This window comes from Populus nigra, chromosome 17 (genome assembly GCF_951802175.1).
Source record: "Populus nigra chromosome 17, ddPopNigr1.1, whole genome shotgun sequence".
Taxonomy (NCBI): Eukaryota; Viridiplantae; Streptophyta; class Magnoliopsida; order Malpighiales; family Salicaceae; genus Populus; species Populus nigra.
Genome location: NC_084868.1, coordinates 4,652,256 through 4,677,212, shown reverse-complemented (window position 1 = coordinate 4,677,212; position 24,957 = coordinate 4,652,256). Strand labels below are relative to the sequence as shown.

General features: G+C 30.4%; 2 protein-coding genes across 2 annotated transcripts; one reads left to right on the top strand and one right to left on the bottom strand.

Annotated features, from left to right (window-relative positions):
* Positions 1-9,394: 9,394 nt before the first annotated feature.
* On the top strand, positions 9,395-10,693 carry LOC133676807 (expansin-A4-like). The gene is made up of 3 exons (XM_062098553.1): positions 9,395-9,626; positions 9,951-10,269; positions 10,384-10,693. The coding sequence occupies exons 1-3, from the start codon at positions 9,395-9,397 to the stop codon at positions 10,691-10,693; spliced, it is 861 nt and encodes a 286-aa protein (XP_061954537.1).
* Positions 10,694-15,496: 4,803 nt separating this feature from the next.
* LOC133676644 (uncharacterized) lies at positions 15,497-21,462 on the bottom strand. Its single transcript, XM_062098358.1, has 6 exons — positions 21,176-21,462; positions 20,927-21,096; positions 17,328-17,467; positions 16,698-16,775; positions 16,525-16,599; positions 15,497-16,100 (listed from the first exon to the last, which is right to left on the bottom strand). Exons 1-6 carry the CDS (start codon positions 21,325-21,327, stop codon positions 15,711-15,713), a joined length of 1,005 nt encoding a protein of 334 aa, XP_061954342.1. The 5' UTR covers positions 21,328-21,462; the 3' UTR covers positions 15,497-15,710.
* Positions 21,463-24,957: the final 3,495 nt, after the last annotated feature.

Here is a 24,957-nt window from a genome sequence, read left to right as displayed (position 1 = left end):
TATACTTCTTTTCTTGTAAAATAAATAAGAGATGATCTCATGAATGTGGGTATAAATTTCAATCTCAAATTATGAACGGCTTGATGCTTAATTCTATAATGGGCTCGCCATTTAATTCTTGATATAAGTTCATTTTTTTCCTAACCTTTTAATAATTTTAAAGATATAACTATTTAACAACTTTTTATTTATATAAGGGGTAATTTTGATTTTGTTGGTATGACTTGTATTCTAAACTCAGCAATTTTATATATTTTGTGTTTATTTTTAAAAGATAAAATACTAATTATCTAATGTGGGATTTTGGATGTTATTTCAATGTACTATGATTTGATTTTGTATTTTTTTAATGCAATAAATGATATTTTTTTAATGATATTTTTTCATTGAAAATATATTAAAATTATATTTTATTTAGATTTTTTTGTTTTCAACATTAATACATTAAAAATCATTGAAAAACACTTAGAAAAACATTAATTGAACAATTTGAAAAGCATTTTAAATACCAAGTTGAACCACAAAAACAAATACTTTGATAGTCAATTTTCATAATTATTTATGAAGGTAGGAACCCTCATAATTTCAAACCCGTTTGAAAGAGCGATAGCTTATGTTTTTGGATGCTATTTAAAAGTGTGTTTGCATTGAAAAAATATCAAATTGATATTTTTTAGTGTTTTTTAATGATATTAATGTGCTTATATCAAAAACAAAAAAAATAAAAAAATTATTTTAATAAATTTCTAAGTAAAACACTTTTAAAAAACACCATGTATCATACTAACATTGAAATTAGCACACAATCACAAGTCATCAACTTATTTTTTTTAAGTTATTAAAACACTATACAACATCGGTTTATTTTGTGATTAAAAAACACTTTTGTAAAAAATTAATTTTTTTTATGTTTTTATATTATTTTGATATGCTAATATAAAAAAGAAAATAAATTTTTTTTAAATAATTTTCAAATAAAAAATAATTTTAAAAACAGTCAACCGGCTCTAATTAAAGCAAGCTCTAATGACTGATATTTTTTTTTGTATTTGTTTTTGTTTGTTTTTGTTTTGGTTGAGAACGCTCCATGCTTACTCTCAGCTCAATCCCTTCATCGATCGTGGGAGCCACCACCTGTTATAGAGTGAATTCACGAAAACAGATGCGATTGTTTCTTCTCAGTTACTATAATTTTGTTGTTTTTTTTTTCCTTCTCAAACGGAACAACTGAAATAAAAATATATTTATTTAACAAAATAGATTCTAGAACAACATTAGCTGTGCAAGTGAACACGCGCATATGGGCGGTTGAGCATGCGACTGTAGGGAGAAACGAAAAAATCAGCTCCGGATTGCGGCTTGACTCTGTCTCCTCTTCTATTTCTCTCTCCCCCGTATGGTAAGGCTTCATTCATGTTCACCCCTTTCTCTCTTCCTTTCCCGACTTGGACGACCCTCACTTTCACGTTTTGGTCGATGGATATGTCGTTCTCCGCAATTTTGCTCATTATCACTCTTTTTTAAAAAATTATTTGATAAAAAAAATATTCTGATAAAACGGGACAATTTAATACATGTCATAGTTTTCATGTGAGATATTTAAAAATATCGTGTTTGGACATTATGATAATTAAAAAAAATCAAGTTTAGAGACTGTAACATCTATCAAACTCCAAACTAACTCTAACTAACCCCTAACCCCATCTAACTCCCAACCTAAACCCTAACTTGAAACTCATATATGTAAACCCTAATTCAAACCTTAAACCTTAACTTCAATCATAACTCTAAATTAACTCTAATTTAAAATCCAAACGGTTAAATATTTATCGTAAAAAATTCAATACCTATGCCCACTAGACTCAAATCACCCTGTAATTTCCACATAGACTGTAGATGTCTCAACAAGTACGTGTAACCCACTATTCTCCCCATAACTTTAATGATTATGGTTTATCTTTATGGCTCTTGAATTTTTTTTTTCTTTCTCCATAGATAGCCTAATCAAAAGGACAATCATTTTCACCCCCACTTCTTAATCTTTATCCTGATACTTGTATTCCTCGTTATAGTGGTTATCAAAGAGGTTATTGTATAGAAATTTGGTGCCCGAAAGCGATTCCTTGTAACTAAATCACCCCTCTGGTCACATTCCTTACACCACTCCAATCTATAGATCTTGTTGATGTATTTTTCTCCCCTTTATCCAACTTGATTTTCTTATTAGACCCGGCTAACAGATCCGTTTCTTCAGGTGTGGTTGCCTTTCTCTTACCCTCCTTTGTTTTCTCCATTATGTCATCTAGTAAGAACATAAACCTATTGTTTTCTATCTAATTTTCTTATACAAAAAATAATTATCTAATTTGGATTACCTCATAATAAATGTTTATAAGAGAGTAAAAGTAACTATTAGTTCTTAAGGAGTTTTACTTTAATAGAAGGAAATAGTTGTTATGTTGATGGCTTGCCGTGTTAAATTCAATTGCTTGCTCTCAAGTTAAAAGGTGTTTATTTTTGTGGTAGAAAGTGTGATGTGGTTTGACCACAATCAATGAGTGTTTGATAAACATTAAAAAGCAGGTTTTAAAAAGTGGGACCCATGTCAAAACTATGTTACAACCAAAAGCATGCTTTATCTACCTTTAAGATTCATGTGCAAAAAAGGGATTGAAGCCAGAAGACCTTTTAATTCTTTATTAACCAAAATACCCCTTTGTCTTATTTTCTCCTCCTTACTCTCCCAATAACCTAGTGAAATGGTTATTCTCATCATCCATATTTTTTAATCTCTTCACCAACCTCTTCCCTTCTTAAAGAACCTTTATTTACAGATTTTATTCTGCTCTTTTTTTTTATAGCCACAAACGATTGCAAAACACAAAAACCACCATCAAATCTTTTTTCCTTAAATCCTATGATCCTTTTTTTTATGTACAAGCAAGTGTTTTTTGCAGAAAAATCTAGATAAATTTTGATTTCAATGTGTCTTCAATTTCATTTAAACAATCCTAGCTCTGCCCTACAATTAGAGACTTGCGATAAGGGAGATATGTCTTGTAGAATTGAAGGCTCAGCAAGGCAGAGTGAGCTGGGAGATACTTTGCCAATGCAAATGGATGGTAAAGGAGGCTGGGCTGGTTCTACTTACCTTATGATGAATTTATTTAAGGATATATATCGATCCTCTCTTGGAATATTCATGGGGCTAGTAATATTCGTGAGGAACACAGATGATGACCTCATCAGGCTAGATCTTGATTTACGAAAAGAATATAATGAAATCCTGTAGCCAGAAGAATTATTATGGTTCCAAAAATCTAGGGAGAAGTGGGAGCGCAATGTTTATAGAAATACTAAGTATTTTCACTCTCTCACGAACATTATAAGAAGAAGAAGAAACCACATTTGTGTACAGATGATGCAAAACTGCAGAAGTAAGCTGTTAACTTTTACAAAAACCTGTTTTGATGCACATATCCAGTTGATATTTCTACTATAGATGGAGTGGATGTTCCAAAGCTGTCGCAGAGGGGTGTTGCTGATTTACTGAAACCAGTGACCAAAAATGAGGTTTATGTAGCTTTTTTGAGTATGGATTCTCTTAAATCTCTAGGTATGGATGGCTTCCAACATTCCTTCTTCAAGATTTATTGGGATGTGGTGGGAGATGACGTATGGAGGCTTGTTCACATGGCGTTTGAAAAAGGCAATTTCAACTGTAGGATCACAGAAACACTTGTAGTCTTGATCCTTAAGGAAGAAAGGCCTACAAACTATAAGCAATTTCATCCAATAAGCCTTTGCAATGTAATTTACAAGCTAATTATAAAGGTGTTGATCAACAGGCTGCATCCTTACCTAGATGCTCTTATTGGTCCACTTCAAAGCAGTTTCATTCCTGGATGTAATACAACAAATAATGTCTTAATTAATTGCTCAAGAAGTGTTGCTCAACAAATAATGCATAAGACCAGAAGCAGGCATGGTTGCTTGGTTGTGAAGATTGATCTTGAAAAGGCATATGACAGGGTAAATTAGGATTTCCTGCAATTAATTTTGGAAGAATTCGGCGTTGTCAAACAACCATTTCAACCCAGTAGTTTAAGTTGTTTAAATAAGATCTCAAGATATGATTTATATTATTATCTAACACATTCCCTTAAGTAAAAACCCTTTGAGCTTGAAACTTACACAAGTTCATATTACCTTGTACTTAATTTTTATCAAAAAATAGATATGATGAGGTTTGAACTCGTGACCGCTTGGTCATTAAGACTTTGATACAATGTCAAAGAATCATCTCAATCCAATAACTTAAATTATTTAGATAAGATCTCAAAATATGATTTATATTATTTTCTAATAGGATAAATATTATTAGATTGATTAAGTTTTATTTTCGGTCTCCAACTATTACTCTTCTTTGGAATGGCTTGAAAACACATGTATTTTTTTTAAGCCGTGGTTTGCATCGAGGAGACCCACTGTCTCCTTATCTACTTGTGATGTGCATGAATAAACTAGCATGCTTAATTAACAAAAAAAAAAAAAAAAGTGACAGATAAAGCCTGGCAACCAGTTTATGTTTCCAAGGGAGATCCATGAATTTCTCATCTATTTTTTTTTTGCGGATGATTTTCTCTTGTTTAGAAAAGCAAGTAAGGCTCAAATGCGTACTCTCGTTAATATGTTACCAGCAGAAAAAGAAGAAGAAGAAGAAGCTAGTCTTTTAAATTCAAATTAATATGACAGTTGCAACATTCAACGCACTATTTCATTTATATTCCTTAGTGCGCCGTTTCAATTAGCTAATAGGCTTCCTTTCAATTTGCTTTACACACCGTTTTACCAAGGACAAATTATTCTGTGTTCCTGTATGTTCTGGAGAGTAATTTTAGAGGAGTAGCTTGACTATATAAGTGTAATAGACTTTGTCTGGCAGCATGAAAAAGAATGACACTCTTGGAATCCAGGGAGCTTAACAACTTTCTCTATCCTTCTAGCAACCTACTATAGCATCCATTGCTGGACCTTGAGAGTAACTACTCTTCTTCCCACTCCCGTCAGCTAATTCTTTCATAGCAACTGCTGCATCAAGCCCAGATTGGCACTGTAACGATCGCACTCGTAATAAGTGGTATTTGAGCAGACTATCCATGAACTTTAACCATGGCACTAGATACAAGGGCAGCTAATTTCAAACGTCTCGAGGATTTCATAGACACTCTCAAGCAAGAAAGTAGTCAGAAGTATAAGCAATTAGTAGACCTACTAGACTATACCATTGAAAACCAAGGGGATCGGACTATTAATATCAGGAGCATGATGAGTGTCATGTCACCTTGCAAAGACTCTCTCTCAAGTCTCTAGTGGTTCTAGCCAAGGCAAAGAGAAACACACCAATAACCTGGATGGAGCTGATTCAAGAAACAAGGTGTTGTATGAAGACAAAATTCCAGCCTATAAATTACACAAACCCAAACATTTTTTTTTCCAATATTCAATGGAGAAACAAGGTGTTGCATACTACTTCTATGGTTGAAATGAAGGCCATAAGACGACGCACCTTCTATTTTACTCTTAGAAAAGTTAAAAAGGAGGACAATATATGGCCTGCCATTAAACATTTAAAAAGTAGACAAAGCCAGCGAGGGGCCACTTTTCTTTGCCCTAGGCGCCGACCTCTTTTATTTGTTTTTCAACTTCTTTAGATTCTTACAAAAATTCACTTTAAATAAGATATTTAATATTATATTTAAATTATTAGTTAATTTTTTCATGGTTCTTAAATAATATTCAACTTTAACAATTTATTTTTTAATTATTATATACCTAATATGCAAAAATAAAATAAAATTACTCATGCATATTTAATGAAAACAATTTATATTCTTTTATTGTTTTGATAGATTCTTGAAATGCTTTTATCATATTATTTTATTTTTGTTTTTAATCACTAAAAACATATTGAGATGTTATTTTTATATTGTTTTATTACAGCTTACCTTTGAGATCATAATTTATTTTTATTTAAAAACAGTGAATACAAATAAAAAAAATATGATTATGCTAAAACAATAAAAAGATGTATCAATAAAAGAATGAAGTTTAGATTAAACAAGTGCATTTTTCTTTGTGCATTTTTCTTTCTTATTTCAAATGATTGAAAATTCTAACAAACTTTTATTGTAATTGTTGCAACCTTCATTCAAAAAGTTTTTTGCTGATAAAAAATAATTGGTTTTTTCTTGGATAATATATACTAACATGATATGTAGAATTTTTATAATAATTTTCTCATTAATATTAAATAAGAATAAAATATATATTTTCTCTTTTCTCATTAATATTAATTATAGATTTTTATATAAGTTTTTCAAATTTGTTTTTCTCGTATTTGCTTACACAATTGTAGAGAAATAATTGATTTATAATTTTTAAAATTTTTAATTGATACATGTTTTCTTGATCATAATCAATTTTTGCTTAAAACAATTACCTGAATAAGAAAATTAGTTTTTTTTAAGAATTATATGCATTTTCCTTTTTAGTTCAAATCATTATATTTTTCTTGATTTTATCAATGAAAAATGATACTATAGAAAAATAACCATTTTATTGTCGAAACAAAAACAAATTACATGAGTTAGAGATGTTTTGAAAAAACCACATTTCTACTCTATGATTTTGTTTATTGTCTTTCATGTGAATGTCAATTTTTATTATCTTATGATTAAATAAAAATTAGATTCTAAAAAGTTAAGTTATTAAACTTGTCAGCTACATGACGACTTAGGTTATAATTTGAGCAAACTAATCTAGTTTAACTCTAACCAATCTAAAATATTGATGTTTTATTTTCTTTTAATAAAAAATGCTTATTGATTTTTCTTTTATTTTTTTAAATCATTTTTTGACTATTTACTAGATAATTGATAAACACTATGCTGCAGGTAGCTAGGAACAATGTTTTTTTTTTTTTAACATAAAAAAATTATACAAACATTACTAACATTTAATAAAATAGATGCGTATGTTTAATAGAATAAATTAGTGGAGCCAAAACACGAGAGTGCCTGCCGTTTCTTGCAAGGAGGCCATTTTTTTTTTCATGAAACACAATCCATGGAGGATAACATGAGACAATAAATGCTGAAAAAAATCTTAACGCTAATCACAGACTAAGTTGTGGAGTTGAGAAACAGATATGTATATGAAGATCATTGATCATGAGTTGTAGGGAGCTCTTTAATTTCTTAAAAAAACATTGTTTTTCTAAAATACAAAGACAACAATATAACTTTATTTTTATAAAAATTATTTTTTATTTAATTATATAACAAAAAAAAATAACCGAAGTAAAACAATCAAATATAATTAAAAAAATGGTTATGATGGGCTCTACTAAAAGAGAATGCTTGGTAATATTAAAAAAATATTTCTATAAACTTATTTGAAAATAAACTAAAATTTAAATAGTATTTAATAAAATAAAACTTAAAATACATCCTTAATTAATTTAATAATTTAATATATTTTAACTTGATTAATTTTTAAGAAATTAAATTGAAATTGTTGGAAAATCATAAAAAAAAATAGGTGTACAGGTATAAGCTTTTTTTTTCTTTTTTAAATTGGGCAAATAATAATTTTTTTTAATCTTTTTAGATGAAGCATCCTCGACAATGACAAAAGGGCGTTGTCTGCATGCTGAGTTACCAGCATCGAAGAGGTGCTCAAAAATTTGGGCAAGAGTTTCACTTAACACACTAAAAACGACTCTTATATTACCCTCAATAACAAACTTCTTAACTCAGAAAACACCAAATTGATTAAAAATATAAAGTTAAATTGAAAAAATATTTCTTTCAACCTTTATTTACTTTTTTCAATTATATAAAAGCATAAAAACACCTTAATAACACTTTTGATATCAAAAACATTTGATATCAAATTTGATTATTTTTATTAACACAATCGGAGTAAATTACGTTTATTTTTTTTCTCACTGCTCTCTTTTCTTCCTTCTCACAATTAAGAGATTAAAATTTGTACAAAATAAAGTTTTGAACTACAACATATAATTGTTAAACTAAAAGGATAAAAAAAATTTATAAAAAATCTTACTGCTGCCGTTTTACCTAGCATTCAACTTTGATTTCCTTATTTTTATTTTTATTTTTATTGCTTTCCTCGTTTCTATTATTATTTTTATTTTAATGTTAATGTTAATTTAATATAAATGCGAGTGTGCATATATGCTTTATAGTTTTGAAATTTGGTCTGGCTGGTTGATCTAAAACCCGACTAACTCAAAGCTGAAATTGAGGGAATTGGCACAATTGAAATTATTCCACATTTTGAAATAATGTGGAATTGGCACAAATTTTAATGGGACATGAACGGAGACGATTGAAATTGAGTTTCTATACTGTTTTTACCGATGCTCAGGGCTCCCCAAACTTCCATAGACATTCATTAGCAAGCAATATTTTATAGAAGAAAGCATTCCCCAAACATTTGCTTATTAGTTTTGCTGATTATACATCATTCCCTCTCCGGGAGAGGTCATTCACATCTTTATCGCATGCACTTCTTATTCTTCTCACACACATGTATGAGAGATCATTATTTAACACGTTTTTTCTACTATTTTAAATTAGCTAGAAACAAAAAAAAATGTTGTTTGTTGTATTAAACCTGTTGGTATTTAATTAAGTTTGAATAATTTCGTATAGAGTTTAATAAGTTTGATTACATTGGCATATATATTTGATTTTTGAGGCATATATATATATATATATATACTTCTTCAAGTTTGTTTCGATTGCTGGCATGTATTGTAAATATCGACATCTGAAAATATACAGGAAAGCTTGGGAGCACAAAGGGAGTTGAAAGTAAGCAGAAGATCATCAGATTATAGAGTACACCAATTAATTTTCCTGTTTTACATTGTGGTTGCTATTACTAGAGGAAAAAAGACGTTAAGAGAATCGGTTTGCTGGTCGTTATCCCACTTTTTTTCTGCGGTGTTGCTCTCTAAACATGGGCTGAATCAGGCTGAGAGAGAGAGCGCCCAACAATGGCCAAGCATGAAAGCAGGAATGTTACAAAAACATTTCATGCTTCTAAAAACCGGAAGGCAAAGAGCCAATGTCGTGCCTCTCCTAGCGGCCTCATCGTTCACTTAGATACTCTCTAATATTTCCTAATTAACCCATATATATATATTTAGGCACAACAAACTTGCAAAATCTTGCACTTTATATACCTGTTGCCCCAGAAGGGATATAGCATAACATTTTTGACATATCGAGAGATAGAAATTATATGTATCAAAGGCTGTGCCAACTTGTTTTTTAGTAGTTTGTTTTCGCCAGCATATATAATGGCATCGCCATTGAAATCTATCTTAGCAACGTTGCTGCTTTTAGCCATTGCATTGCCTGATTGCCAGGCAAAATCTAAACCTTCCCTCTTAGGGAAACAAGCCATTCACCATGCAATTGGACGACAAGCCAACCACATTGAACTTCCCAAACGCCATAAACCAAAGTTCCGGCCAGGCCCGTGGAAGAAAGCTCATGCAACTTTCTATGAAGGCGGCTCAGGAACATTTGGTATTGATGCCTTCTTTTCCCTTTTTCCTATATTTTTACCCTACTTTAATCGATGATCTTGCTCACCTTACAAAACGACCAAATCCAACCTCCAATATGAAAAAAGAAAAAAATGGACTTTTCTTAAGCGAAAATTTCATTCAATATTGTGAGGCTGCCTGCCAAGAGCAGTATGATGAGAACATTTCTCTATATTTTCATAAAAAAATGGATTGTAAGAAAAAAAAATTCATGTCCTCACGCATCTGACGGCATTAATTGTAACTACAACTAGATTATTTTCATTGTTCCTGGACTAACTTATAAAAAAACATTTTTGTTCAGGGGGAGCATGCAATTACAAAGATGTTGCAGGCGAAGGCTATGGCATGAATACAGTTGCACTGAGCAGTGTTTTGTTCAGAAATGGACAGGCTTGTGGTGCTTGTTTCGAAATCAAGTGCGCTGATAGCCCTCAATGGTGCAAGCTAGGGCAGCCATCTCTCTTTGTGACTGCAACTGATCATTGCCCACCAAATCCATCTCTCCCAAATGACAATGGAGGCTGGTGCAATGTGCCACGTGAGCATTTCGATATAGCCAAGCCTGTATTTAGTCAGCTTGCTGGGTACAAGGCCGGCATTATTCCAATCCAATATCGCAGGTCATATATATGACTTTTCAATCTTTTCCCATTTAGCAAAATTATACCATTTAGCTGGCCAACTAGGATGGTTGGGTTGAGTTTCTTAATTAAAAGGGTTCATTTTCCCTGCAGGCTTCCATGCAAAAAGCAAGGAGGTATTAGATTCACTATATTGGGGAATCCTTGGTTCTATCAGGTCATTGTGTGGAATGTAGGGGGAGCTGGAGATGTTGTTAGTGTTCAAGTGAAGGGTGATGACAAGCTCAAGTGGACGCAAATGGAACGAGATTGGGGGGCAACTTGGAAAACCAGTGCTATTTTGCATGGAGAGTCGCTGTCCTTCCGTGTTAGAGCAAGCGATGAGAGATACTCGACTTCATGGCATGTTACCCCTAAAAACTGGCAATTTGGCCAGACATACGAGGGCAAGAACTTCAAATAGAGTGCAAAAAATATTTCGGAAGGGAAGTTATTTGTGTCCTGGTTGCTAAATACGTAACGTTTGCAGGCCATGGACATATATACACATCTGGCTTTATAATAACAGAATCAATAGAATTCAGCATATAGGCTAGATTTATTTATATTTACGGCCATTGTAGTGATACTGACTACAGAAGAGAATGGCGATCCAACTGGCATCAATTGTGTTTACAAGACAATGTGAAAGTTTTTTTTTTATTAGCTTTGTTATCCACAAAGTTTCCCCATCCCTTCTCTTTTTGTTCTTCAAGTTCTCCGTTTATTACAATAATCTTTATGTTTCCAATATCATCAATACATCATCCTCTGGATTCTTAATCAAACATAAGGTAGACTTGATACAATGCTGTCACGTGTAAACCTCTCCTTTTCAGTGCAGATACGTGATGGGAGACATCCAAAGTGAAGCAGAATTATAAACTGAGCGATTGATGAAAGAATAAAACGAACTAGCACGCTCACCACATTTCTGACATCATCTCAATCCAGAATTAAAGATTGATGAATCATCAATTTTAACCTAATTTTTTTTATAAATTGAAAAAGGTTTTAAAATGAAATGGGTTTGGCTTGTATTTAATTGATAGGCAAACTCAAGATAATATGCGCTTGAAAAATATACTAAATTCAATGCAATATAGATTTGGCGAATATACTAGATCCAAAACACTTGGGTTAGTCAATCTATTAAACTTAAAGTAACATGAGATCTGGTGAGTATATCAAACTCAAAACACTTGTAAATGCAGAAAATTAAAAAAAAAACAATAAAGAGAAAGTTGTGAATAAAAAAAAAATAGTAAAACCCTCTAGGAAGAAAAAAAGATAAATTATAGGAATTGAATATGTTGTTAATATATATGTGCCCTCTAACCAATCAATTAATTATATGTGGCATTGACTTTGTTGTAAAAATATATATTTTATTAATGAAGTCATTCTTTATCTTTAGTATTTATTTACATTTGATTAATGAGTTAGAAGTAAAGATAAAGTGTTTGGTGGAAAAATACTTTGTAAAAGAAATTATAAAATTGTTATAATTATGATGATATTTATTACATCAAAATATTGTTCCTAAAAGTTCCAGTCAATGGTCTACTAAAATTAAATATTAATTAGAGTTGTTAAAACTAATACATATTATTTTGTGCCTTTATGAAATGAAGTAATTATTATCATAAGTTAAGGTATTAGTGATACTTTGAACTAATATATAAGTACTATTTAAATGACATTTATATTGAACTAACATTCATGATAATTTCATATGGAGAGATTAATTGTATTTATAAAAAAACTCACATGAAAGTTTTGTAAGGAATCCTCATACTTAAGATCCTTGTATTATTTTATATAGGGAATACCATGTTTTAATTCTAACTACACATTGTCTTGATCAATGGTAACAATTATATAAATATTAGAAATAACATAAACTATATGAAGGTTTTGAATTATTTACAAATGATTCATCACACTAAGTGAATTAGGATAATTTTTTCATATATTTTACTGAGAAATTGATCACTAAAAAGTTAAGTCAAATCACATATGACTTTCATAATATTTGATTAATCATAACACTTTGTGAGATGTTATACTTTGCTAGATGTTATACTTCCAATATAAATCAATATATTTATTGAATTAATAGTAAGTTAATTTTTTTAATTTATTTAATAATGTTTTTTTACAAGATTTAGATTTATATTTTTGTTAACATATTATGAACATAATAGGTCAGATACATTAAAAATTATTCGTAAGAAATTAAATTAAGATGATTAATCAAGTGGAACTTGATTGTAAATAAGTTTTAGAAATCGAAGACTATAATATAATTAATATATAAGATTATAATTTTAGACCTAGAAAAATAAAGTAAGAACTTGATTGCATAAATTTGTAGAACTATTCTTAAATAATATATGTCATATTTTTCAAGAGGCAAAGTGATATATTATCATTAATAGGTTTATCAGGGTTTTTTTATAAATAAAATATTATGCCTCACATTTTCTGATTGATGATTAGAGAAGAAGAAAGGAAAAGAAAAAAAAGAACTAACACTCAAGGCATAACACTTTCTCTTTTCTAAAAAGGTTTATAAAATTTTGATCTTGTGGTTTGTGTGAATTACTATTAAAGACCAAACAATTGAACGACTTATGGTTTACAACAACTCAACCTTGAAAAGTTGATCAAATCCTAAAAAAGGATCTGATTTTTAAATAATCTTTCCATAAATCCTAAATGATCCTAGATTGTTTAACGGGGTTCTAGTGACTCATGAAAAAAATATAAGGTTATTATGTTGGTTATGTTTATATATTTCAAGAAACACAACATATATGGAGATGGTTATACTTCACGGTAGTTGGTATGACTTATTTACATTGTTATAGTGTTAGAGTTTTATGTAAATATTTAAATATTAGATAAACATATTACATGATAAATCATAACAGAAACTAAACTTCTCATTTATTGATAATAACAAGAATTTTAACTAAGTTAAACTACTTGGTAGTTTAATCTATCAAGAACTCCTGATCTCTTGATTTGAATAGGATTGTACCTTATGGTTATTTGCATACACTCAAACTCATGCTCTCAATCGCTTCTCTTCGATTTATTATGACTCTTGATTGTCTGACAAACTACTTCTTAAAAATCCAAATTAAAACTTTTTAAGCTTTATCAATCTCATTATTTATGGTCTATTGTAGCTGATGAAGTTCAAAAATCCAAGAGCATAAAATAAAAGATTATTTGGTGTTTAAGATAGTAGTTGATTAATATGTTAAAATATTTGGATTTTTAGGTTATAAATACACCATGAAAGCTTTATATTTTTCAATTCTCTATTCCCTTTATATTTTAAAAGATACTAATTTTACAATAGGGGGATCTTTAAATCCTCTAATTGGAACTCTTTTCTTGTAGGTATTTAAAATCTTCTTAGTGAATTTGGAGTTTATTAAATTAAGAAGAAATTCAAATATTTTAACATATTAATCAACTACTATCTCAAAAGTTCTTGGATTTGTGAACTTCATCAATAGCCTTATTATTTACGATCAATTTTAGTTTTTTTTTCCTTACATGAAAATAAACAATTGTTTGTATTTAGTCAATATATGAATGTCTTTTTTTATGCAAAAATCTCATTAAATATGTATATTAATTACTCTTTAATTTTAACTTCTAAAATTCATTTTAATATTCCTTTTAAAATAATAAGAAGAGATTAAAAAGACTACACAAAAAGAACTCAATATTTTAAGGATTTTATTGTATCTGTAAAATTTGAAGAAAATTTTAAGAATTGTTTTTTTCAAAATTTTTCAATAATTAAAATTTATGAAATAAAAATTAAAAAGATTTGAAAATTCTTGGCGAACATTCTTAAACATTCTCAAATATTTTAATGATCGAGTATTTTGCAAATATTTTTTTTATTTTTAGAAAATTTAGATTTTTAATGACTTGAAAATTATTAAACATGTATGTTTTATAGAAAAGCATTTCCTAAAATGTGATTGTCTTATATTTTTTTTATTTATTAAAATCTTTGATTGTTTTTTAAAAAATCATTTTTATACAAGAAAGATTTTCAAAAATTTTGATTTTCTTCAAACAATTGATTTTTTTTTTATTAAACATTTTCGTAAATTTAAATTGGTATTGATCTTGCAATTTAGTACTATTGAGTTCAATTGACTAAATTTTGCAAACACAAAAGAAGATTGATGCGATCCAACCATCAAAGGATCCATTGGAGGTTTCAGTTGGTTCAGTTACTAGGCTTAGAGCTAAGAAGTTCAAAGAAGCTTTCAATAGACTTCTTAAGATACATGAGTTAAGGTGGACTTCAAGAGGATTTGTAATAATAAAGAGTAAGCCTTGATTAATCTGATTCATGTTCAAGAGAGGCTTGTTAGTGGAACTAAGACTATTACACAAGGATTGGGAGAAGAAAACTAGATTCAGACAGTTTGACCTTTCATTACTCTTTTAGTCATAACTGGAGTTACATATCGAATTTTGATGTGATTTTAGTTAGGCTGGAAACTAAACTTCCATACATTTCCAACGGTACATGACACACCTTCTAATTCATTAAGACGAGAGAGAACCATCTGTTTTAAGTTGGGTCTTGCTGCTGCCAGATAGAATGCGGAAACAACAAACTTGTCTTATTTAATTAGTTGGACAATCAAACTTTAATTATTTTGAGATGAGACAATTTATTTGGGTTTTAGACTTGTTTATTTTGTTTATTTTAATTAGTTTGGGCTAATTTTAGCTTGAATTAATTATTATTTAAATTGGGTTTATGTGAAACCTATTAGGGAAACTAGGGTTTTGATTTAAAGTATAAACTCTTTAGAAATAATTTTAGGGTAGACTTTTGATAATATTTTCAGCATTGTAGCTGACTTTTGATTGCTCAATCTTGATTCTTGATTGAACTTTCAACTCTTTAAAGAATTGACCATTCTTTGTTGTGAATTTATATTTCTTTTGCTCGTCTTCAGGTGTACGCATTGTGATCGTCTTCAGGTGTACGCATTGTGATCGAGTTGGTTTATAGTCTTGTTGTCTTGGAACAAGTCTTCCATTGTAATAAATTCATTCAAATCTCAACAAACTTGAGTTAGATTAATCTTGGGTTCACAAATACCATTAAATTCCACTAGGGTTCGCAGCAAAGATTATATTGTAGGAGTTAATTTGTGATACAAACAAATGTAGCTACTACGAAGGTTAATCCTATGTTTAATAATATAAAATTATCCACCGTTAGTCTTTCTTAGATTTGCCCCGTTGACACAATAAATACATTTTTGCTGAGCTTTGAGGCCATGAATTACATAATACATTCAGATCTTCAAACAATCATCCATCAATTGAGTCCAAGGACTGTTTGACTACATAAATGTCCTAACGAAAACATAAAGCTACAGAACCTACTGTCCCATGTTGGGAGGTAGCAGAGGAGGACGTATTGTCTGGCCCTGCATCTGTTGCCCAGGAAAACCATGGGGAGGCAGCATTGATGAGGGCCTGCCTGCCTGAGTGCCAGGTGTGAAATTCACCATCGCACCACCACCACCAGGAGGTGGAGGTGGGGCAGGTGGAGCTCCACCTGGAGGCATAGGCCTAGGGCCATTAGCCATGGCAGGAGGTGGAGGAGGGGGTAATGATGCAGGCATCGGTGGTGGTGGGGGTCTAGATCCTGCTGGAAGTCCTTGTGGTGGCAAGGGCGGTGGTAGTTGGGAAGGCACAGTGCTGTTAGCTGCAGCAACAGATTGAGGTTTGTTCGCCTCTGGTGGCTTCAATTTAAAATATAACTGCAACTGTGCATTAGACATCAAGTCAGATATATTCACAAATAACTTAGATGATCAATTTATCTTTAAAAACATATTAGAATTTAATCTAAAGGGGCCACGAAGTTGGTACTAAAATCCTCTTGTAGGTAACCTTTGTCCACTCAATTTATGAAGATGTAGTCACTAATGGAATCTTGAATGCAATCACACCCAAAGGAGTGAAATCTAGAAACGATCCACGTCTCTTCATGTTTTTGGTGCAGACAAAGTTACACAAGACACGAGTGAAAATCCGCAAAAGACTGCTTCAATATAACATTAACATATGGGATTCAAAGGCTTGACGATCAAAAGACATATCAATACTTCAAAATAACATTAATACATGTGGTCCGAAGGCATGACAATCAAAAGACATATGAAACAGTTCAAGAATCAAAATACTAACCGTGAACATCTTGGAGTCTGGATCCCAATGTGAGAAGAACTTCGGAGTAGATTTGTCAATTTCTGTGCTAGGAACCTGAAATTGTAAAATAAACAAGCACAAATGATAAATATTACTAGAACTAAACATCAACTTACAAGTAAGAAACATTTAATTACCATTTATCAGTATACCTTGAAAGCGATTATCTCATAAGGTTCTGCAGAAAATAAAAGATACTGAAACCTCTTATCATTGGCCTCGATTCTCTGCATCCACGACAACATACACTATGTTAGAAAGATCTGATAATAGTTTTTATTCACCAGGAGACAAAAATAAGAAGAGGGGGCCAAGATTAGTCGAAGGATAAAAAAACCATTCATCTTGAGAGCAATGAAAGATTTAAAAACATAAAATACTAAGTATTTTTTACCATAAATCAGTGAAGACACGTGATGAAAATTAGCGGGAGTTCATAAGAGTTATGAATAACTTAATTTTATATCATTTGCTTTTGACAAACTGCTTAAGTTGCCAAATATGTTCGGCAACAATTTTATAAATAACACTATTGAGTTTCTATCACTTTGTTTTTCTTTGATTGTTATGGATAACACTTTTAGTTTCTCGTTTGATTATTTCAGTTACAGTCAAAATCAACAATCAAAAGTCAAGTTCTTAAGCAAAGGCTGAGTTGTAATTCACAAGTAATTTCAACCAAATAAATTTTTGGTCACTAAACATTTGACAAGGTAATAGATCAATGGAAAAGAAAAGTAAAAAAAAAAAAGTTATGAGAAAAAAGAAAAGGAAATTTCCTGTTCATAAGATGACATAAATCGATGTCTTGGCTTTGTATTGTCCTCTATCTCAGGATATTCAATCTGGAAGAGAAGAGACCTCTGCTTTGTCTCTGGATCAAATTGCTTTGTCACCCGATATCCAGGCCTGCCAATTTTGACTGCTCAAAGACCAAAAACATAAACTCTTTACTTTATGAACCAAAAACAAAAACTATTTACTTTATGATCAAGTAACCATTTATTAGTTGCTAGTCATTAAACAAAATGTGCATCTATTCATTTCATTTATTAGTTGTTAGTCATTAAACAACCCCAACTACCCAAATTCAACATATTGTTCATTGCTACATGACCATTCTAACAATTCAACTTACACTACATTTAAAGCCACCTTCTAACTATTTAAACTACTAGATTTCCAAGTTTTTTAAAAAACACGGCAATCTTTCCCAACTTCAATATCACCTCCGTCATTCTTGTTGACTTTTGGCACACTTGCTTTCTTTCACCCTTTTCCTCCTTTGTGAAAATTAATTTATAGCTCATTTCCATTTCAAGTACCAACATTTATCAAATACAACTGCTTATACATTGGTGTCATTCATGCCTTCTAGACTAAGCCTTCCTATTCTTGCCATCTCTTATACAATTATGTATTTTACTTTCATTTTCTATTTGAGTTGACTCATAAAATTCAATGAATCATATTGAATCAAATCAAATCATGATTGAATCACACAATTCATGAACATCTAAGATCCCTGCATGATTCACATCGGTTTGCACGTGAATTTGTATAATTCTAACAACCATGCCCAAAAATACAATGTCCCAACTAAGCAACCTACAGACAAGCTCATCTCCACTATATATTGGTTATACAGTAGAAATTTCCTAGCTTGCATTCTAAACCAGGTCACACATACATAGTTATCAGTTAGGAAGTTCAGAACCAATATGCAGTCTTAATCAACTACTCTTTTTGCAGAATAAGTTCAGATACGAGGAACACACATCAACAAGTAATAAACAGATAGAAATTCACACAAATCTCCAAGAAAAAACTGTGATTAGTGCTCGACAATAGAGATTGCAACATCGAACCAATGTCTTAAAGTAAAATTCATATCTGTCAAATTTGCCCAAAACAAAAGGCTTTCCCATTATTTTCAAGTTGGAAGTTCTATAAAATAGTGTTTGGTTATTGTCTCTAAACAGAAGAGACAGGGATGGTGATGGTGACGGTGATGGTGACGGTCATGATGTGCAAGAAATAGTGAATGTTGTAGTGTTATGTTTAGTTAAAGAGACGAGACAGAACAAAATGAAAATTATTATATTAATTTTTTAATAATGATATTCATTTTCTTTCATAATATTCAAAACTTGTTCATTTAGTAAAAAACATTCTTATACTGTTTTTTATATAAATCACTCTTTGATTAATTTTATTCAATTTATTAAAATATTAATTTACTTTAATTCATTCATTTTTTAATTATTACAAACTATTAAATTATATAAAATAATTTATTGTTTATTTTGAGCAGCTAATTTTTCCATATTAATTTGATGAAACAAAAACCAAAATTTTAATACAATTACATTCCTAAAAAGTATCTTTAAAATTAATATATTGATAATATAGTGATTCATCTATTGAAACTGATCGAGAAGTGATCAATGGATTGTATCAATGCATTGAAAAATTAGTTTCTAGTAGTGATGTTCAAGATATAATCATGAGTGAGTTGTTAGTATACAAGCAAGCTAAAAGACTCTTTTGCAATTCAATCAAGAAACACAAAGTCTCCAGGTGATATTTATTAATTTCTTAAAAAAATTAAAGTTATTCATTTATTACATTCAACCCTTAAAAATTTAAATTATTTGTTCATAATTTTTACAGCTGAATGGTGGAGCTTGTTTGGAAGTTCCACTACAAATTTACAAAAATTAGCTATCAAAATCTCGAGCTTAACTTGTAGTGGGTTGTGAACGTAATTGGAGTGTGTTTGAACATGCAAGCACTTTGACTTTTTATCTTATTATTCTTTTAACATAAAAAAATGAATTGATCTTTACTCTATTGTACATTGTAATTCTACAGATTCACACAAAGAAAAGAATCGACTAGAGCACAAAAGATTACAGGATTTAGTGTATGTTAAATACAACTAGGCACTCAAAGCTCATCATGATTTGAGGAATGTTATTGATCCTATTTCCTTGCAAGACATTGATGATTGCAATGAATGGTTGGTTGGGATGATGGGTGCCAATATAGAGAATAATATTGTAGTAGATGATGAATTGGTGTTAGATGGAGACACTTTAACTTGGGGTGACGTGGCAAGGGCAACTGGAGCTGGAGAACCAAGAACCAATACTAGACAACTGAAGAAGTTGAGAAGTATAGGAACATCAAGAGCTAGAACTACACATAAAAAGGGATTAAGTTCTAGTTTTAAACAAGTACAATATGGTTTACAAGATGAAGATTTGGATTATAATCATGAAATGGAGGATATAGAGGACTTAAGTGAAGGACAGGAAAGCATGGATGAAGATGTTTTTGAAGATTAGTGAACAATAATGATGATATTTAAGTTTGCGTTTTAATCTATTTGGCTACTTGCTATTTTAAATTATCTTCTTTTGTTTTAAGGGTGAAAAATGTAACTTTATATTTGGTATTTTATATTTTGAATCAAAATGATCTAATTGTAATTGGTATATATTTTAGATTTATATATTATAATATTATATTATATTACATGTAATTTTTAAAATCATATAGGTTGAGCGCCTTGGTTCATTCGGGTGAGCGTCTAGGCATGCGCCTAGCGCCTCGGGCATTTTCCAGGCTTGGCGCGTTTTAGTGCCTTTCGCCTTTGACAACACTGCCTGAGACAGCAACCAAACACCAAGGATGGACATTTTTAAGTTGAATGGAAAGTTTGAGCCCTAGACCACTCATAAACAACAACTTCCACAATACCCTTGACATAATAAAGCTATAACAACTGCGAGCTAAACCATATATGAAGATACAGTACCACTGGATATTTTCCTTTCCACCAAACAGCATTACTGTCGGCATAGGTTTGAAGTATAACTAAACCCAAGTTCCAAATTGAATATTTCTAGTCAAGCAATGCAATATGTGTAGCAGAAACAAATCCTAAGAAACCACTTTTGGTTCTAAATCGAAGCCTTTAACTTGTCACCTAAAACCACAAACAATCAATCTCAAGAACTTGACCCATTTGCTTTCTCTTTTTACTTTTTCTATTCATTCACAATCTTTTTTAACCTTTGGCCTCAACAAGCTACCACTGTTTATTTTCCAAAGCTTTTTCATTAGATCTTAATCTTATAAGAATCAACATAGTCCATGCAATATGTTTTACTTTGAACTCAAAATATCACATTAAGGAGATTAATCAGATATATACTATTCCATTTTTCAGCACCAAACCAGTCAACATAGTTTCTATCAACTACATGTAAAAACGGAAATTAGACAAAAAAAACTCAGCACAACCTAGAAAACCCTCTGTGTGTGTGTGTGTGTGTGTGTAAGAGAGAGTCAAAAGGGATAGAGAGGGAGAAACCTGTCTTGCGAATGTTAACTTTGCGCTTATTAGGCTGAGGAAGAGCAGGAGCATCCTTAGCCTCGCGAGCAGCTCTCTTAGCCAAATTGGTCTGATGCCGCTTCCCTTGAGTGTGAGCCAAGTAGTTCCCTTCATTGTTGTGCAAAGTCAGACACAGCTTACACTCATAACTACAAATACCTCAAACAAACAATTAATCAATCATGTTAAAAATAAAATACAATAAAAAATTACAAAACTTTACTATACCTGCCGAGGTGGTTGCGCATGAAATAGGGATCTTTTGCCAGATCGATTGTCTCCAGGGCAAGACGTCGGAGACGCTCGCGGCGGTCGATTGCCTCGTTCTGGGCGGAGGCGGCGCCTCCGCTGCCTGGCTTCGAACCCCATTCTCTATCCATTGATTGTTTTGATTTCTGCTTCCTCTCTTCACTTCTCGGAGCGTGAGATAATGGAGGTCTTCTTGACGCCTTTGCTCCCGCTCCCAAGCCGAACTTATGACACCTGCTATTTCTTCCCCTCTCTTCTGTTTTTTATTCCCGTATTATATAGTTTGGAATAAACAAATCAATCCTTTCATTATAATTATTATTATAATTATTTTCTAGAAGAAAAAAAAAAACCCCTTCACTTTGGTGTCTAATACCTTATTTTTCTTAAAGCGTTTCCACTAATTTTAATTCTAATTCTAATTCTAATTATATGTCAAACTGGTTTTATAACATATCTTTTTATATAATAATGAGGGTATTCAATTAACTAACTAAACTTTTTTTAATTATCAAAGTTGTTTTAGGTCAATTTTCTATACAAAAAATGTTGTAAAATATTAATTAATATTTAAAATATTAATATATATTTGTTGTATGAATTTTTTTTATTAACGTGGGTGTTCAGCCAGTTTATGTGATTTTTAGGTCTTTTTTTAAAATAGATTTTTTTTTAATTTCATTCTTCAACATTTGATTAATTGAGAATTGAATTTCATAAATTATTTCAATTTGTTTTTTATGGGATTAACTTGATCCTATGATTTGAATCGCGGATTTGATAATTTAACTCGAATTAATTGAGTCGATCTAATATGTTTATTTCTCAATATATATATATATATATATATATATATATATATATATATATATATATATCATCTTGAAAATCTTTTTAGTCAAACTATATTTTTTAAAGGTAGTCTGAGTTATCTTTCGACTCGTCATATTGATCATGTCACATTGGGTCAATCCCACATAGTTTAAATTCTTTTCTACTAGAGAACACGTTAGCAACACCTAATTTTTTTACGTTAAAAAAAATGATTTGACCCGCAGTATAATGCAGACAATGAACTAGTTTATTATCTAAAAAATCAAAATAACAGGAACTTGCTAATGGTGTTTCATTGCTCATAAGAACAATGGACCACCTCCTTTTTTATAACTTTGATTAATTTTATTTTTTTCTTGGCTTTTTTTTTCAAGTTTTATCCTTCAATATTTTATAATTTTAAATTAGTCTTCATAATTTCTTTTAGTTTTCTTGTTATGACGTAATCTAATCCCAAGCAAACATCTCGATATGTGATTAGTGCTCAATTTTATGAATGTTTAGTTTTGTTCTCATATAATTAAGTAAAAAAATAGTTTAAAAAAGACAAAGTTATTAAACATAATTGAGTCTATGACATTATCACATGTTTGGTGGGTTAACTTGGTTTGATTGGACCTAATTGAGTCTATGACATTATCACATGTTTGGTGGGTTAACTTGATTTGATTGAGAATTTGCCTTCATAATTGGTTTTCATTTGCTTTCTATAGGGTTATTTTGGTCTCAAACAATTGTCTCGGCATGAGTTTGGTGCTTAATTTTATGAAAATATATTTTTTATCATATAATTAAGTAAAAAATAGTTTTAAACAATAAAGTTATTAAATCTAATGAAATCTATGACTTGGATTGCAAGTTTGATTGGATAAAATGTGAAGTCAAGTCAATCCAATATATCATAGTCTCAATAATTTTTTAAAAAAAATATGTTATCTTGAAATTCTTTTAAGGTCGAACTATATTTTTATTGATTGTCTAAGTTGTCTTTGAATCAGCTAAAGTTAAGTGGGTCACGTCAAAATAACCTTCACATTGTTCATTTTAAAACAGAGGCTAGGCAGAAAATCAAGTCGAGAGCTTTCAATGTTGGCCTATTGGGCCAAGTTTAATGACAATGCAAAAAACTTTCATGTGGACAGGACATTTATTTACATTTAAAAAATTTCTCATACTAAACTAGTTCCCTATTTGGTCCATGTTCTTACGTTTAATTTGAAACTTCTATTTTAAGGTAATATAAGTCATATCCACCTTATATTTGTGTAGGCTACATGAATTTTTTCATATATAAATTTCTACCTCGCATTCATGAGTGTCCATCATATCAAAATCAATTTCTAATCTTTAGGGTTTACCTACTTATTTAGTTTCACAATTTTTTAATTGTTAAGGTATTTTTGAACTAGGACTTTAGAGAAAAACATGTTAAAAAAATGCATAAAGAATATTATAGATTCTTATTAATCAAAACAACAAGAGCTTACACAAATGGGTTGCATGGCTTATAAAAAATTGAAGAATGTTCAAAGAAACAATAGGGTTCAAAATGCTAAAAAAATAGTGGTTTTCTAAAAGTTAATGTTTGGTAAAGTGAATTCAACATTTAATGGTTCTATGCTACCTAGCATTCATTTAATTTGACATATTATAAAATTGAATACATAAATTATTATTTTTTCTGCCTATATAATAAATTATAAACTCTATAAAAATATAGAGTATAAAACCTATTAGCTTAATTAAGATCTTTAGGGTTTTTGAATCCATCACTATGAACAATTCTGCTACTCCCTAGCAAACACTCTTGTTATGAAGAGTGAGATAAAAAAAAAAAAACTAGTTTGATAACTATGAACATTGGGTAATTGTTAGTTTAGCGATCTTTTAACGATTACATAAGAGATCCAACAATTGATGTTTCTTAGAAGAAAAAAGTGTATTGTTGTCTCAAAACCACTCTCATGCAAGAGGGGTGTTTCCTCTCAAATAATATCACTTTAGCATGCCTCAATCTCCTTAAAATTTATTCTTTATGACATGATATATTTATTTATATTTTTTTTATTAGGTGAAAAAGTCTTGATGATCGATCATCATCAATCTTTTAATCAATCATTGATTTTTTAATAAATACATTATTTATTCTTCACTTTTCTTTTCAATGATAAGAAACTATAATTAGAAATTTAATCCTGAATAGAAGCAAATAGTGGCCTCGTTAGTCAAACAAAATGTAGAGTTCTAAACTTAACCCTAATAGGTTTAAAATAGAAGACAGTTTGCTTCAAAATTATTAGTGAACAACTATTATTCTTAATTTTACAATTGATGGATGAATTATTTTTCGTATAAATAATGCTCCTTATATGCCTTAATTTAAGATAAATAAAGGAATATTGACCTATCTTTTTATGTTTAAATCAATTAACAAATCAACCAACATAAAATATCAAGCATTATTCTTCTAAAATGTCAACCATGTTTAACTTTCTAACATGTGTATTAATTAAACAATTTCAAAATTAAATATTTTCTAGCTTTAGGTGCAACGTTTAGGATTATAAGAACTATAATGTTTAAGTTATAATGAATTCACCAATTCTTCAATTAATACCTAACTCTCTTTTTTTCCAAATACCCAATTCTTATCAACAAACACTAAATGTTTTCTAAACAAAGAAAAGAATCAAGAACCTTAAACTTCCATTACTCTTCAAACATTAAAAATGGCATCCTCAAGCTCTGCTCATCAAAAACCTTCCCTTGTCACCCATTTTCAAAACTATATTGATTGTATCCCCTATGTAAACTAGTCCATTATCATTAATGCACCAATGAATATGACTAAAGAATATCTTTATCCATACTAAGAAGAAATCCCACAAGAAGGAGATAGTATATCCCTTGGAAGTTATTGCTACCTA